Source organism: Bos javanicus, chromosome 24 (assembly GCF_032452875.1).
Source record: "Bos javanicus breed banteng chromosome 24, ARS-OSU_banteng_1.0, whole genome shotgun sequence".
Lineage (NCBI taxonomy): Eukaryota > Metazoa > Chordata > Mammalia > Artiodactyla > Bovidae > Bos > Bos javanicus.
The window spans coordinates 33,351,414-33,365,892 of NC_083891.1; the positions used below are offsets into that span (position 1 = coordinate 33,351,414).

The window sequence follows — 14,479 nt, forward strand, 5'->3', positions numbered from 1 at the left end:
TGGATCTCACCCATCTGTCTTACGTGTAGATACATGCAATGCTTCTTTCCACCTTTTTTTGGTGTATGGGATACTAGTTCCCTGATCAGGGATGGAAATTGGGCCCCCTGCAGTGGAAGCATGGAGTTTTAATCACTTGAACTGCCAGGGAAGTCTCAGCACAACACTTCTCTTGAAAGAAGCCTCCCACTGCCGAAAGAAAAGTTTTCAAGTGCCTTCCAGCCACCCTAACCTTATGGAGGAGGAAACAGAGGGTCAGAGAGGTGACCAAGCTTGTCCCCACTGAGGAAGGGCGCACTGCTTTCCTGTTCTGAATCAGACTGAAAGAGTAGTGGTTAGTAGCAGCCAGGAGCAGCTCCAGGCGGCTGAAGGTGGAAAGGGTTGGGGGGCAGAGGCTGGAGGCTCCATGTCCAGTGAGTCAGGCAACTTGCAAAAAGTGGCTTAACCTCCCTGAGCCTCACCCTCCTCTTTGCTGCAGAAGATAAGAATCTGCTTCACAGATTTCTCTCAAAGACCAAACAAAGAGAACCCAATGTATCTAAAGCACAGTGGAGAATTTTATCAAGAAGACAACAGGGAGATGGCAGCCAACTGGGCTGTGCTCCTGTTCCACTGCTGCTAAGTCACTTCAGTCGTGTCCGACTCTGTGCAACCCCATAGACCGCAGCCCACCAGGCTCTGCCGTCCCTGGGACTCTCCAGGTAAGAACACTGGAGTGGGTTGCCATTTTCTTCTCCAATGCATGAAAGTGAAAAGTCAAAGTGAAGTTGCTCAGTCGTGTCCGACTCTTCGCGACCCCATGGACTAAAGCCTACCAGACTCCTCCATCCATGGGATTTTCCAGGCAAGAGTACTGGAGTGGGGTGCCATTGCCTTCTCTGCCTGTTCCACTGAGTCAGTGTCTAAGGGCGGGGCCTTGCTCTCAGCACTGTGATCTTGCCCAGGTGGTTTTTATGCAAATCAGATCCTCCTTTGCCTCGCCTGCAATGTTACTTCTGCAGGATCATCTTCCCTATGTCCCCAGGTGGACTTGCCTAAATCCTAGTCATCCCCCTTCGCTATACGCTATAGCTTAGATAGCCAATCCCCTTTCAGACACCGCGCTGTCCTTCCCAATTCCTTCGCAGCTAGGATTCCACACACAATTCCAGTTCCTCTGGGGTGACGCACTGGTGTTAGAAAGCAGACTGGAAGCAGAGGCTGGGCTTCTGTTCTTTCTGCTGCCAAGAGGAGTGGTGGCAGAAGCCCTGGAGTCCCAGTTTCCATTCTGTGGGTGTGGACCACAGCAGGGCAGCATGGATCCAGAGCTGGCAGCAGTGGCAGCGTCCTGACCATGCAGGTGGCAGGACTGTCATATCTGGAGCTGATGGCTGGTGCACATTCCCCTGGTGACCTGGTTCTGCAGTACAGTTTGGGGATCATTCCTGAAATCCCAATTCAGGCTGTTTCATCAGCCTCCCCAGTGACAACAGGCCATTTAGTACCCTGTAAAAAATGCCTTTCTTCTTAAACTAGCTTGAGTGGATGCTGCACTTCATAACTGAACCAGCAGACACTGTCCTCGTTGATGGCATTTACCCCTATTGTAACACGACATCTCTGGGGGGACGTGGGATGACAGCAGAGCTGTTTCCCCTAAAGGCACTAATGTCATCTCTTCACTGCAGCCCTGGGGACCTCCCACGCCACTTCCTGACCAGCTCTAGCTTTAAAACAACCCAGTGAACAGCAACAACCCAGCCCAGCTTGCAGCCTTGAAGGTGGGGCCAGGAGGGCTCAGGCCATCCCAAGTCTGGACCTCACAGGAGAGGTCCTTTATTTTTACACGCAGCCTCATTCTAGCTCTTAGGGGTACAGAGCTAGGGGCTTATTTTTCCTGGTGGCAGGATGAGTGGATATGTATATTTGTTTCCACACTGGACACTTGAGAGGAGGGTAGAGGGAAGGCCAGTGAGTTGATGCTATGAGACCCTTGGCCCCCAGTGAGGGCTGCACATAATCAAGCCCTCAAATTCATTTTCTTGGTGGCAGAATTCTGAATCCTGGCTCTGCCACCCGAAGTTGCAGAGGTGGCCTTCTCTGATGCCTTCTGGGGGAGGTTTCCAGCCACTCGACATCTGGGCACCAGTGCAGGCGGTTTCAGCTCCCTGTGCCTGCTTCTTCCTCTGGCTTCTCTGTCACATGCTTTACGTTGATGGTTGCGGGGCACCAGCTGTGCAGGCTGCTCGCGATCAGGTGCTTGGGGCACGCAATCGTGGTGGCTGTGTGGGCGGCCCCCAAAGTGACAGTCTGCTCCCAGGCCCTTGCCCAGAGAGGACCTTGCCCACACAGCGTGCCTGTGGGCCACAGTTCCAGGCTGGCCCAGGCGCCAAGTACAGGAAGACTTGCTCAGAGCCCAGGAAGACCCTGCAGTCAGATTTCAGAGGACAACAGGCCTTGCTGTCCTCAGCCCTGGTTCCCTCGAGGGAACACTTTCTGGGAACATAGCAGCTATGGTCCCGTGTGTCTTGAGGGAGCCTACGACAGCCTCTAGAGGCTGACCTCCCCACATTCCCTCCCCCTCCCTAGAGACAGCTGTCCTCTTCCCGGTGATGGGGGTGAGCCGAGGGGGCAGTACTCAAGGCTGAGTTGCAGTTCGACCCCAGCCACTCACTTGTTCTGGCTCGTGTGTGTATGGTATGTGTGTGCGTGTGCACGCTCAGTCATGTCCAACTTTGCGACCCCATGGACTGTAGCCCGCCAGGCTCCTCTGTCCATGGAATTTTCCAGGCAAGAATACTGGACTGGATTGCCATTGCCTTCTTCAGGAGATCTTCCCAATCCGATCCAGGGATCGAACCCTTATCTCTTGTTTCCTGCATTGGTAGGCGAGTTCTTGACCACTAGCGCCACCTGCGAAGCCCAAGCCTCAAGAGAGAATGAATTAACCAGGAGGCCCATGCTTTGTTCCAAGTCGCCTCTCCCTCTAATTGCATAGTTTATGAAGACTCGCACCCAGACCCAAGTCTGGGTTTTGCCACTGCACGTGCATTCCTAGGAATCAAACTGCTAGTAAATGGGCTGTGGGCCCCTCCTGGCCTGGGACAGAGCAGGTGGCCACTGTGTTCAGTGCCATCAAATTCCCGGCCAGGGGATTGGCCAAGTGCAGGGGTCCTTGTGGCCCCAGCAATAGCCAACAGCTGGGCCAGGCAGGCTATGTGAGGGACAGGCAGCGCCATCCTTGGCGCCCACAATTTGCAGAGGAGGGGTGAGAGATGGCTTCCGTGTGCTTTCTCACAGCTGCTTGGTTGCAGGGACGCTGTGTGTGCACAGATGCAGAAAGAAGAAGGGAGGTCAGCTGGGAGGAGGAGACCATCCAAAACGCAGAAGGTCCAGGGGTATGCAATTCAGAAAGGAGCCCTGCTGGGCCTGCCCTGCCGGGTACAATGGCAGAGTTAGGGAGGCCAGCCTGGGGCTGATGCCCACACCCCTTCTGAGATAACAGGAAAGGGCGGTAAGGCCACAACCTAGTGATCCAGTTGGAAGGATCTACCACATCTACTGGAGACACTGAGACACCTTTGCTTTATTCAGAAACAAAGGCTTGACTCATCCTGAGAGAAGGGAGGGAGCCTCCATGAGGAGCTAAATGTGGGCCCGGTTCTGGCCCACAGCAGCCGCCACGATGTCCCAAGGTAAGGGTCTCTCAGGGTGAGGGTAGGGGGCAAGCAGCGGGGAAAGCGAGGCAGTGTGTCAAGGGGGGCACTTGCCCCAGAAGCAGTGCTGGAATGAGGGGCTTGGAGCTAACAGGTTGCTGCTCTGATTCCCAGAGAAACAACAGAAAAGGTGCTTCCACCCGGGGCCTGGTAGGGTCCCCTTCCTTCCGCCTCCACTTCCGGGCCTCACACCTCCCTGGGAATTCTCAGGGCAGCTCTGAACAGACGTGAGCTTGCAGTTGAAGCTGCTAGTGCTCGCCTTTGGGTGGGAGGAGCCCCCGGGGGCAGGAACATTCCAAAGGAGCCAGGTTCCAGCCGCAGGGCTGCCTGTCACCCAGGAGGCACGGGTGAGCTGTGCAGCCACCCCTTCACCCTGAATCTCACTTTCCAGGGCCTGTGACTCGGAGGATACAGGCAGTGATGGGTGCAACTCTTTTGACACCTAGAGCCACGGCCTCCACAGCACTCACCCGCTGTCCACAGGGCTCCAAGCCCAACTGGGCATCGGAAAGCAGACATGCCGTGCTCGCTAAGGAAAGCGGAGCCCCAGCCCTGCATGACATCTCTGAAACCACACACAGCCGGGCATTCCAGCTGCTCTCTGTTTACGCCTTTTCCCTGTGCTGTGTGCTCTGTGCTCAGTCCCGTCTGACTCTCTGTGACTCTGTGGACCGTAGCCCATCAGGCTCCTTTGCCCATGGGATTCTCCAGGCAAAACTACTAGAGGGGGTTACCATTTCCCCCTTCAGCGGATCTTCCCTGACCCAGGGATCGAACCCACATCTCCTACATTGGGAGGCAGGTTCTCTACCACTGTGCCACGAAGGGAGAGGAAAGCAAGTCACAAAGAAACTTCAGGAATGAGGGCACAGGCAACACGGCCTGGGGCTGCATTTGTTGCTATTTCTACCCACCGATTTCAAACACAGGATCCTGGATCTAACCTCTGTCCTGTCCCCTGAAGGGGAGCAGCTCTTCATGCTCTCTCACTGAAATGAAATGCATTGCTTCGAGGAAAGCCACACAGGGAAAGCTGCCTTTGTCAGAATTACACCATCACGTGGGCTGGGCAGGTATGCAAAGCATGTCCACAGTCTCAGATATGTGACAGGCATTCACGTGGTACCACAGAAACGTCTAGAGTCCTGCCTCCACCCTGTAAGCCTCAGGCAACCACTAATGTACTTTCTGTCTCCATAGACTTGCCTATGGTGGATATTTCATGAAGATGGAATCATGCACTGACACTGTGGAGATGTGGCCCCCGAGGTCACACCCAGCCAGCTTGCATTTGGATGTACTTCTAAATACTCGCTTCTTAAGACGGTGGTCAGAGCACAAGCTGATGCCCGTGTGTGCAGTGTCATGGTCAAACTCATAGTGTGATAATCGAAAATCTGACACAAATACAGAGAAAGGGAGCAGATGCTACAACACCTCGGGTGAAACCTAAAACAATGTTTCACATTAGTTTTACGAGAAAAAACAGATTAAAAAAAAACCCAAACCACAATACTGATGCATGCTGCCACATAGATAACCCTTGAAAATGTAAGTGAAAGAGGCCAGAGGCAAACGGCCACATGGTTGCACAATTTTGTGAATATACTAAAAACCACTGAATTGCACACTTTAAAGAAGTGAGTTGTACAATACGTGAATTACTATATAACTAATAAAGCTCTGGGGCTTCCCAGATGACTCAGTGGTAATGAATCCGCCTGCCAATGCAGGAGACACAGGAGACTGGAGTTTGATTCCTGGGTCGGGAAGATCTCCTGGAGGATAAATGATAATCCGCTCCAAAATTCTTGCCTGGAGAATCTCATGGACAGAGGAGCCTGGTGGTCTACGGTCCATGGGGGTCACAAAGAGTTGAACATGATTGAGCAGCTGAGCAAAGCAAGAGCAAAAAAAGCAAACAAAGCTCTTACCAAAAAAAAGAAAAAACCCAAACCCAAAGTGGAAAACAAAACCCACCATGACACAATAAGGCATTTTAACACTTAACCAAAAGTCAGCAGGCCTCAAAGCCCCACTGCTCAGTGTCTATGCAGGTGACTGGCGGGGAAGTTCCAGGGCCCCTTTCAATCTCCAGAAAGGCCTAGCAATGGTATGTTGGTGACGCTGAATCACTTTCCTTAGAGAGGGTCTCCCAAATTAAATAAGCTCCAGGCACTCTGAAACCGGGGGGCCTGGAAAGAGCCTTGCAAGGGAGGGGCCCTTGGACTCAAAACTGCTTTAGCTTCTCAATAAATCCACCTGCAGACAGGTAAGTAAGTGCCCACATCACCCAGAGAGCTTTCAATGAAAAAGAAATAAGGAGGGAAAGCAGAATCCAATCTCATGGAAGGCTGGGTTAATCTGCCTTTTATTGCTTTCTATTCCCTCCTGCTCAGCATCTCACACTGTCCTGAAAAATTAAGTTCTAAGATATATTCCCATAAACCTGGGGAGATGCTGAGATGGGAGGAGGGGCTTTTCTGGGAGTCTTTAGAATGTAATATTAAGTAAATCAAAGAACAGGCACTTTACCACAGAGGTCAAGCCAAGGGATGTCCTCTTGAAATGCAAATATGCTAAGTCACTCAGTTGTGTCCAACTCTGCGACCCCATAGACTGTAGCCTGCCAGGCTCCTCTGTCCATGGGATTCTCCAGGCAGAAATACTGGAGTGGGTTGCCATTTCCTCCTCCAGGAGATCTTCCCAATTCATGAATCAAACCCGCATCTCTTGCATCTCCTGCATTGGCAGGCAGATTGTTTACTACTAGTGCCACCTGGGAAGCCCCTGAGATGTAAATATCTACAGACATCATAAAGGTTGCAAGTCGGCATCCTTTCTGATGTCAAAACAGTTCGTGAGAGCTACCTTCCTGAGAGAGGAGAAGGATCCAGAAATCCATTCACAGAACATTAATTTTTTTGGCTTTATCTCAATCAGCTCTTTCACTCACTTTCTCCTCTGAATTGCTCTCCACACCCATAAAGAGGAAAAAAAAAAAAAAAAAGCCCACTACCAACGTGGCTGCCAGGTTCTAATGATAAATAACCACTGTCAAGGGAAACGTAAATTACAGGCCAGGAGGCGCACAGGGCAGGAAGCACCGGTTTGGGGAGCCGGGGTGGAGGGCGCTGGCCCTCCCTCTCCTCATTGAGAAACCACCACGAAGCTCAGGCCCTACAGGAACCTGCTTGCAGCCAGCAGACTCGACAGGCTTGCGTGCTATCTTTTTTTAAAAACAAGCTTTTATTTTATGTTGGCGTATAGCCAAATACAAATATTGTGATAGTTTCAGGTGAGGACAAATGGACTCAGCCACCATGTACACATATCCATTCTCCTTCAACAGATTTTCATGTTCTGGCGTCACCTTCTAGAAACTTTAAGGCCAAAACCCAGGCACAGCTGCAATCTGATTTCCATCCTGCCCCAGGAATTTTTTTTTTTTTTGGTTCAAACTTCTTTGCCCTTTCACAGTGGCAAGTATTGGGAGTGACTTGCTTGGATCAAAGTTTAAAAACACAACTGGAACTAGGAATGCAAGGCTGGCTTCAAAGGGTTCCTCTGAAACTTTGTAAATAACAGCCTTCTTTCTCAGCCTCAGGGAATGCTCAACTCTGGAACCCTCCCACTTTGGGGGATGTCCCGTTGGTGGTGATGAGTGGCCCTTTTATCGTCTATGGAGAACAAACGTGAACCTTCAACTACACCCTGGTTGGTAGACATCACCTCCACTATGACTCAGAAAGCCCACCCCCCAGGTATTTACCCAAGAGGAATGAAAATCTATGTCCACAGAAAGGCTTGTATGGGAATGTTCATAGCAGCAAGATTCACAATGTCCCTAAATGTAAATAATGCAAGTGCCCACCAAAAGCAGAATGGACAAATAAGTGATGGTCTACCCATACAGTGGAACCCTACTCAGCAATTAAGAGAAACAAACTGCTGATTCATGCAACACGAGTGAATCTTACAGATACTAAGTTGTGTGAATGAAGACAGATTTTTTTAAAAAGCACATATAGACAGGACACGATTCCGTTCCTATGAAGTTCCAGTAGAGGCAAAACCAACTTTGGTGACAGAAGTCAGAATGGCAGTTGTCTTTGCTGGGAGCAGGCATGATGCAGAACAGGATGGAAAGGAGAGAACTTTCTTTTTTAAAAAATTTAATTAAAATTTAAAACATTTTTTGGCCACACTGCATAGCTGGATCTTAGTTCCCTGACTGGGGGTTGAACCCATGTCCCCTGCATTGGAAGCACGGAGTCCTAACCACTGGACCACCAGGGAAATCCTAAGGGAACTTTCTAAATGGACAGATGTGGTCAGGGTGGAGGATGGAAAATTCATGGAACTATTCACTTTCAATGGATACATTTGATTAAAATTACATCTTAATATGAAAAGAGAAAAACAATAACTGCTGCATGATTTAATGGGGTAAAAGGGCTAGCTCGTCACTGTGAAGGTAGCTTGATTTTGTAGAGGCCACACCAACACCTCATTCCACACATACAGGACCACCCCAAAACCCGGAACAATCCCTGGTTCCTAAACCTGGGCCCCTGCTGGGCTGACTAAACTTAAACTGCGCTGGGTGCCTAGCAGGGTCAGGCCTAGGGTGGCAGGACCTCAGCGGCCTTGGAGGCTGATATTTAGGGAGGTGGGTGGTGTTGCTCAGACGGTCAGCCTGTGGGGGACTTGCTAGTCTCTTGCCCAAACTCCACAGCTGGGAGCCAGGGAGGGGGTCAGAGGGGCTGGGCTCACAGGACTTCCGTCTGCCTGCAGGGGCGCCCTGCCAATCACGAGGGGTCACCTGTGTCAGTTCTTCCTGCCCACCTACACACAGGTGCCCCACACCCTCAAAGGGGGCCCTCAGCAGCCTGGATCAGGTAACCCTGTCCACCTCGGTGTGGGTGTGCTCAGTCGCTTCAGTCACGTCTCTTTGCGACCCCATAGACTGTAGCCTGCCAGGCTCCTCTCTCCATGGGATTCTCCGGGCAAGAATACTGGAGTGGGTTGCCATCTCCTCCTCCAGGGATCTTCCAGACTCAGAGATCGAATTTGCATCTCTCACGTCTCCTGCATTGGCAGGCGGGTTCTTTACCTCTAGCACCACCATCCACCTTAGTGGATCCAGCTTGGCGCCTATTAACAAGTGCAGCTCTCTGTGCAAGGGGTTAAGTTAATGGATTAAACTTGTCAGGATCATCAGTTTATGGACTTTCCCGTGTGTGTGGGTGTGCACGTGTGTGCTAAGGGTGGCAACTGTTACTGCTCAAAATACCCATTTGACACAAGGTCAACCTCTCACACACCTCAGGCTGTGGCGTGTGGGGCCTCCCTCCTGAGCCCCAGCAGGCCGGCGCCTTCTCTCACCTCAGCGTTCACTTTTGATCCACTTCCTCAGGGCAGCCTTCCTGGAAGCCTACTTCCAAGTCCTGACCCGTCCTGTAAGTCATTTCCCACCACTTTTCTAGGATGATTCTCTCCTTGCCCTCCTCACTACAGTGACTTGTCTGACTTCTCCACTCAATCTAAGGTCGAGGACAATGGGGGCGGTGGCTGGTTTTTCCTCTGCTGTAGAAGGTAGCACCTGGCCTGGGACACAGTAGGGCCTCACAGTACTGGTCGAATGGACACATTCTATACCTGTTACCCAACACACAAAATAAAGCGAGCAAACCCAAACCCACCCCCCGCCCCCCACCCCACTCCTTCTCCTGCAAGTTCAATGCAAAAATTCTGGGTCTAGCAGACCTAGAATCCATGTCTACTAGAGAGGAAGTCTCTAGTAGGAGACTAGGCTGAGCCAGGCTGAGGTTCTTTATAACCCTCCACATGCACGTCAGGGTTGCAAAGTAGATGTGCCATATTTTATTAAAGATGTTATCAATATCTGTGGCCAGATCAGAAAGACATATAGGTCTTATGAAGCTGGCCAGGCAAGTGCAGCTCACGAGCAATTTCATTCCCTAAAAAAATGGACAGTGACAGGAAGCACAGGCTACAGACTCAATGTGGTGAACTGAAAAATGACCCACGTGGGATTATAAAATGAGGGTAGGACATATTAATATATGCTGACCTGGCAGGCCGTCTACCACACCGTCCAGGAGAGGGGAAATGATCTGTGTGCACAGGTGTGCCGGCATAGACTGCAGCCCAGAACCTCACAATTAAATCATTTAAGGAAAAACAAAAAATCAGAACCACACTGGCCAGACACCAGACCTATAAAAGTAAAATTCGCTCAGTCGTGACCAACTCTTTGGGACCCCATGGACTGTAGCCCACTAGGCTCCTTTGTCCATGGGAATCTCCAGGCAAGAATACTGGAGTGGGCTGCTATTTCCTTCTCCAGGGGATCTTCCTGACCCAGGAATTAAACCTGGGTATCCTGCACTGCAGGCAGATTCTTTCCCATCTGAGCCACCAGGGAAGCCCAGACTCCTTTAAAAGGAGTGAAAGTCACTCATCCGTGTCCTACTGTTTGTGACCCCATGGACTATACAGTCCATGGAATTCTCCAAGCCAGAATACTGGAATGGGTTGCCATTTCTTTCTCCAGGGATCTTCCCAACTCATGGAACCCGGGTCTCTCGCATGCAATTTCTTTACCGTCTGAGCCAATAGGTCATAGGAAAAAAATAATCATACATGGCCCTGGTTTTGCCTTTTGTGTTAAGAGTTGGAGAGTAAGGATGGGAGAGAGTAGCCGGGGCAATTTTAAACAAGATGCCTTTGGCAATTCATCCTGGCTCAGTGTAGCATTTTAGAATGATCTCTGAGCTATTTGCCAAATTATTAATACAAGAGGATCTATGTTGAAAGTATCAGTGCGGGCTTGAGCTCTGCCTGGTGCTTTTCTGACGTCAGCTACTTGCCAGATGCTGGCCAGATGGACAGGCTGGGGGGAGGGGGTGGGGGTGGGGGTTTCCGCTGCTAATAAGCTTAACAGTGAGTGCATGGGCTGGGGTCTGACTCTGGCCTCTGCAGACATAACAGCCTAGAACAGAGAAAGGATCCTCTGCCCACTCCTGGGGCCACGGCTCCTGACAACAGGCCGGGCTGCGGGGGGAGAAGGGAACCAGAGCTCGATGTTTTTAGCTGTACCCACCCATCTGAGCCTGGCAGGGGGTGGTGGGGGTATCCTGGGTCTGTGCTTTTTACCTGGAGGTGCACATGGCAGGCCTGGCAGGGGTGAAGGTTCCCACAAAGCCTGGCTCCCCTCCTCCTGCAATACCCTGGGCTCTGCCCACCTCTCAGTCAGGGCAAGTCTGCCCACTGAAAGCACACGGGACCCTGTCAGGCCCCACAGGTGTCTGGAGACCAGCGGCCGCAGTGGTGGGAAACGGTGGTCAGCCAAGAGCAGAAAGCGAATCACCCAAAGGGAAAAACAGGAAGAGCCCGTGAAACAAAAACAGCAAGGAAAGGTTTTGCATTTAACACCCACATTGTCCTACTTTCACTTTCCCAGGAGATGACTCTGTCATCCGGAGCCTGGTGCCAAACATTTGCTCAGAGCGTGGACAGCGGCCTACGGTCACCAAGGAACCCCAGCGAGCTGAACTTGAACTCAGCGCTGCCGGTGATGGGCGGGGCTGGTCGTCCCCTACCCACTGGGTCCATGGATGTACAACCTCAGAGGTGCAGTTCCACCCTGAGCTGGCAGCGTTCACACACATGGGCCACTCAGCCGTCTCATACCTGCTGAAGTGCTGGACCTGGGCCTGGTGGCCGGGAGAATCCTGGATATGATGCACGTGCTGGTCCTTCCCTGGGTGACCCACCCGGGCAAGCGGGGGCAGGAGGGTCGCTGAGAAGAACCACGTGGAGCGGTGTTTGAAAGCCCCAACCGCAGGAAGAACCACCATCCACAGCAACAGCATGGCACCTATGAGTTCCCCAGGAGGCTGAGGGGGCCAGCTCCCTGACCATCCCTCCACCGCCACTCACCATGTAGGAAGGGAAGATGAGAACTCGCTTGTGCTTGCCGCAAGGCCACTGCGGGTCATCCAGGAGATTCGGGTCATAGTCCATAAAGTCTCCCAGGTCACTACCTGAGGGTCAACGCAAAATGACAATTAGGAACCTGACCCCCCGAAGCAGAAGTGGCCGGGTGAATGCCTGGTACAAAGTTCGACGGTAGAAAGGTTGGTTTCAGGTTTCTGAGCCCAGTCACATCGCTCGCTCTGACCATCAGTAGATGTCTCCACATGCCAATGAAGTGTGTCCCACCCGTGTGCCCACCACCCCTCCCTGCCCTGGGCAAAGGAGTTCATCAAACACTTCACATTCTGGCATTTTTTCCATTAAAAAAAATTATATATTAATCTCCCTGACCTGGCAGAGCACAAAACCTCATAAGCATGAATGTTGCTGTGAACATTCACAGATTGTAAGACAAGGCACAGCAAAGGCTCATTTTCTAAACCTACAGATCGAATGAGCCTCAAATTTCGCATGTGAGAAGCACACTCGGTGTGAATAATTCTGGGCAGGCTCTGGGGGTCTGAATGCACACAAACCAGAGCAGATACCAGTGCAAACGGCAGTCAGTGACTGGAAGAGGCTGAACAGCACCTGCACGGGCCTGAGGAACTTCACGTCCACCTGGAATTTCTCTGAGAGTGGAAAGAATCCTGCCTCATAAAGCATTTTTCTCCTTGTCAATTCCCACAAAGGCTTGTACAGGAGAAGCTGAGGTCTTCTGTCAGCGGCTGAGTAAGCTCACCTGCTGTGAGAGTCACTAAGGGGGTTTTCACACCTGACTGTTCATTTATGGTCCAATTATTTGAAAAAGGCCAAAAAAACCCCACACTTATTTGGCCACACCAGGTCTTAGTTGCGACTTATAGGATCTTTAAGTTGCAGCATGTGGGATCTAGTTCCCTGACCAAGGATCAAACCTGGGTCCCCTGCATTGGGAGAGCAGAGTCTTAGCCACTGGGCCACCAGGAAAGGCCTGAAAGGGCCAACTCGAGCACTAGGAGAATGTAGGTAAGAAGCAGGTAAGCGGAGAGATGAGGAGCTGAGAGGCAGAAAGAAGCCAGGGAGCCAGGCCTCTCTGCAAGGTGGTCTGGGCATGTCTCCTCGTGGAAGCTTAGGGGCTGGCGACTGAGGCCTCTTATTAGAGAACCTGCCCTGTGGCCTGGTCATGAGCCTGCCCATCCACCAATGCACACAGGAAACCCAATCCATGCTGTCCACTGAGGCACCTCCTGCGGCCAGACCCCAGCTTACCCGTGTCAAGGCTCCCCTGGGTGCTGCTCGCCCGGCCGATAGAGAGGCTGCGGTGGCTCAGGGTACGGAGCTGGGAGAAGGAGGACGTCGAGTCTAAGGTGTTTCTCCGTGTTCCAAAGGCATTCGTGGGCAACAGAAACTGGGTGTAAGAAACAGTCTAAAAGATGAAGACAAAAACAGGTCAGTGATTAACCCTCGGCAACGAAGGGGACGACAGAGGGTAAGATGGTTGGATGGATGGCATCACTGACTTGATGGACATGAGTTTCAGCAAGCTCCAGGAGTTGGTGATGGACAGAGAAGCCTGGTGTGTGGCAGTCCATGGGGTCACAAAGAGTCAGACACGACTGACTGAACTGAACTGAATGTGAGGTTTGCATTCTGACCAAGCTGCGTTACCACACCAAGTTTATTTAGGTCCACAGTCTCATAGCTGGGCAATTCTAAAATCCAAGATCTGAAAAATGAAATTTGTTTTTGCACAATGTTTGTGCCAAAACCTAAACTAGACTGACTTGAGGCCATCCTAGTTTTAATTTATCCCAGTCAGCGTGAATATTCATGTTATGGGGCAGAGACAGTCGTGTGTCTGATAGCAAGGGACCATCTCCGAAGCTACTGGGAGGTTTTCTAACTCAGAAGGCATATGCCGCAATGCTTTGTTTAATCTACCACGGGTAGAATTCCAGAAGATCAGGCCCCAAGAGTCTCTGATAAAGGCTCTGGCCTCCCCCGTTCCCCTGGCAGATGCTGTATCTATGGTGCTCATCCTCCTTCCTTTCCCTGTGAACACTCAGTCTTCAGGAATGAAGCTGCAACACGTGATTTTCTTTTCACCTGCTTGGCAGAGACGTGGTTCATGACGCCAGTCGGGTGCGACGCGCGTGTGTGTGTTAAGTCGTTTCAGTCGTGTCTGACTCTTTGCGACCCAATAGACTGTAGCCCACCAGGCTCCTCTGTCCATGGGATTCTCCAGGCAAGAAGACTGGAGTGGGTTGCTATGCCCTCCTCCAGGGGATCTTCCCGACCCAGGGATCAAACTCACGTTTCCTTCATTACAGGCGGACTCTTTACCACTCAGTCCCTGAGGAAGCCTGGAAAGCCCCTAAACACTGTTTAGTAGTGGGATTGCTACTCACCACAGTTAATACTTTTTCAAACCATCCGCCACCCCATCCAGGCACACGTGCGTGTGTGTATGCAAGATAAAGCAGTTTCCCCTCACTCATGGTTTGTTACTCATGGCCCAAAAAAACTACATGGAAAATTCTAGAAGTAATTCCTCAGCTTTAAACTGTGAGTCAGTCAGAGCAGTATGATGAAATCTAGCACCGTCCAGCCCAGGACATGAACCATCCCACATCTTTTTTAGTCATGGAGCAGCCACCTCGGTTATCAGATCAATTATCGTGGTATCACAGGGCTCGTGCTCAAGCATTATTTTACTTACAAATGGCCCCAAAGCACAAAGCAGTGACAAAGTACAATTCGGATAGTCTCTTACTGTGCCTAATTTAAAAAGTAAACTT

At 51.2% G+C, this 14,479-nt stretch overlaps 1 protein-coding gene and 1 non-coding gene across 3 annotated transcripts in view; both read right to left on the reverse strand.

Annotated features, from left to right (window-relative positions):
• Positions 1-14,479, reverse strand: part of CABLES1 (Cdk5 and Abl enzyme substrate 1) — a 102,220-nt gene that overhangs the window by 5,760 nt on the left and 81,981 nt on the right. For both annotated transcript variants that reach the window (XM_061399760.1, XM_061399759.1), the window contains 2 exons: positions 12,951-13,107; positions 11,664-11,767 (listed from right to left, as the gene is read on the reverse strand). In XM_061399760.1, coding sequence (XP_061255744.1) covers positions 11,664-11,767; positions 12,951-13,107 — 261 coding nt within the window. The remainder of the gene's footprint in view (positions 1-11,663; positions 11,768-12,950; positions 13,108-14,479) is intronic.
• On the reverse strand, positions 7,922-7,994 carry TRNAW-CCA (transfer RNA tryptophan (anticodon CCA)). The gene has a single exon. It is a non-coding gene; the product is annotated as a tRNA-Trp (tRNA).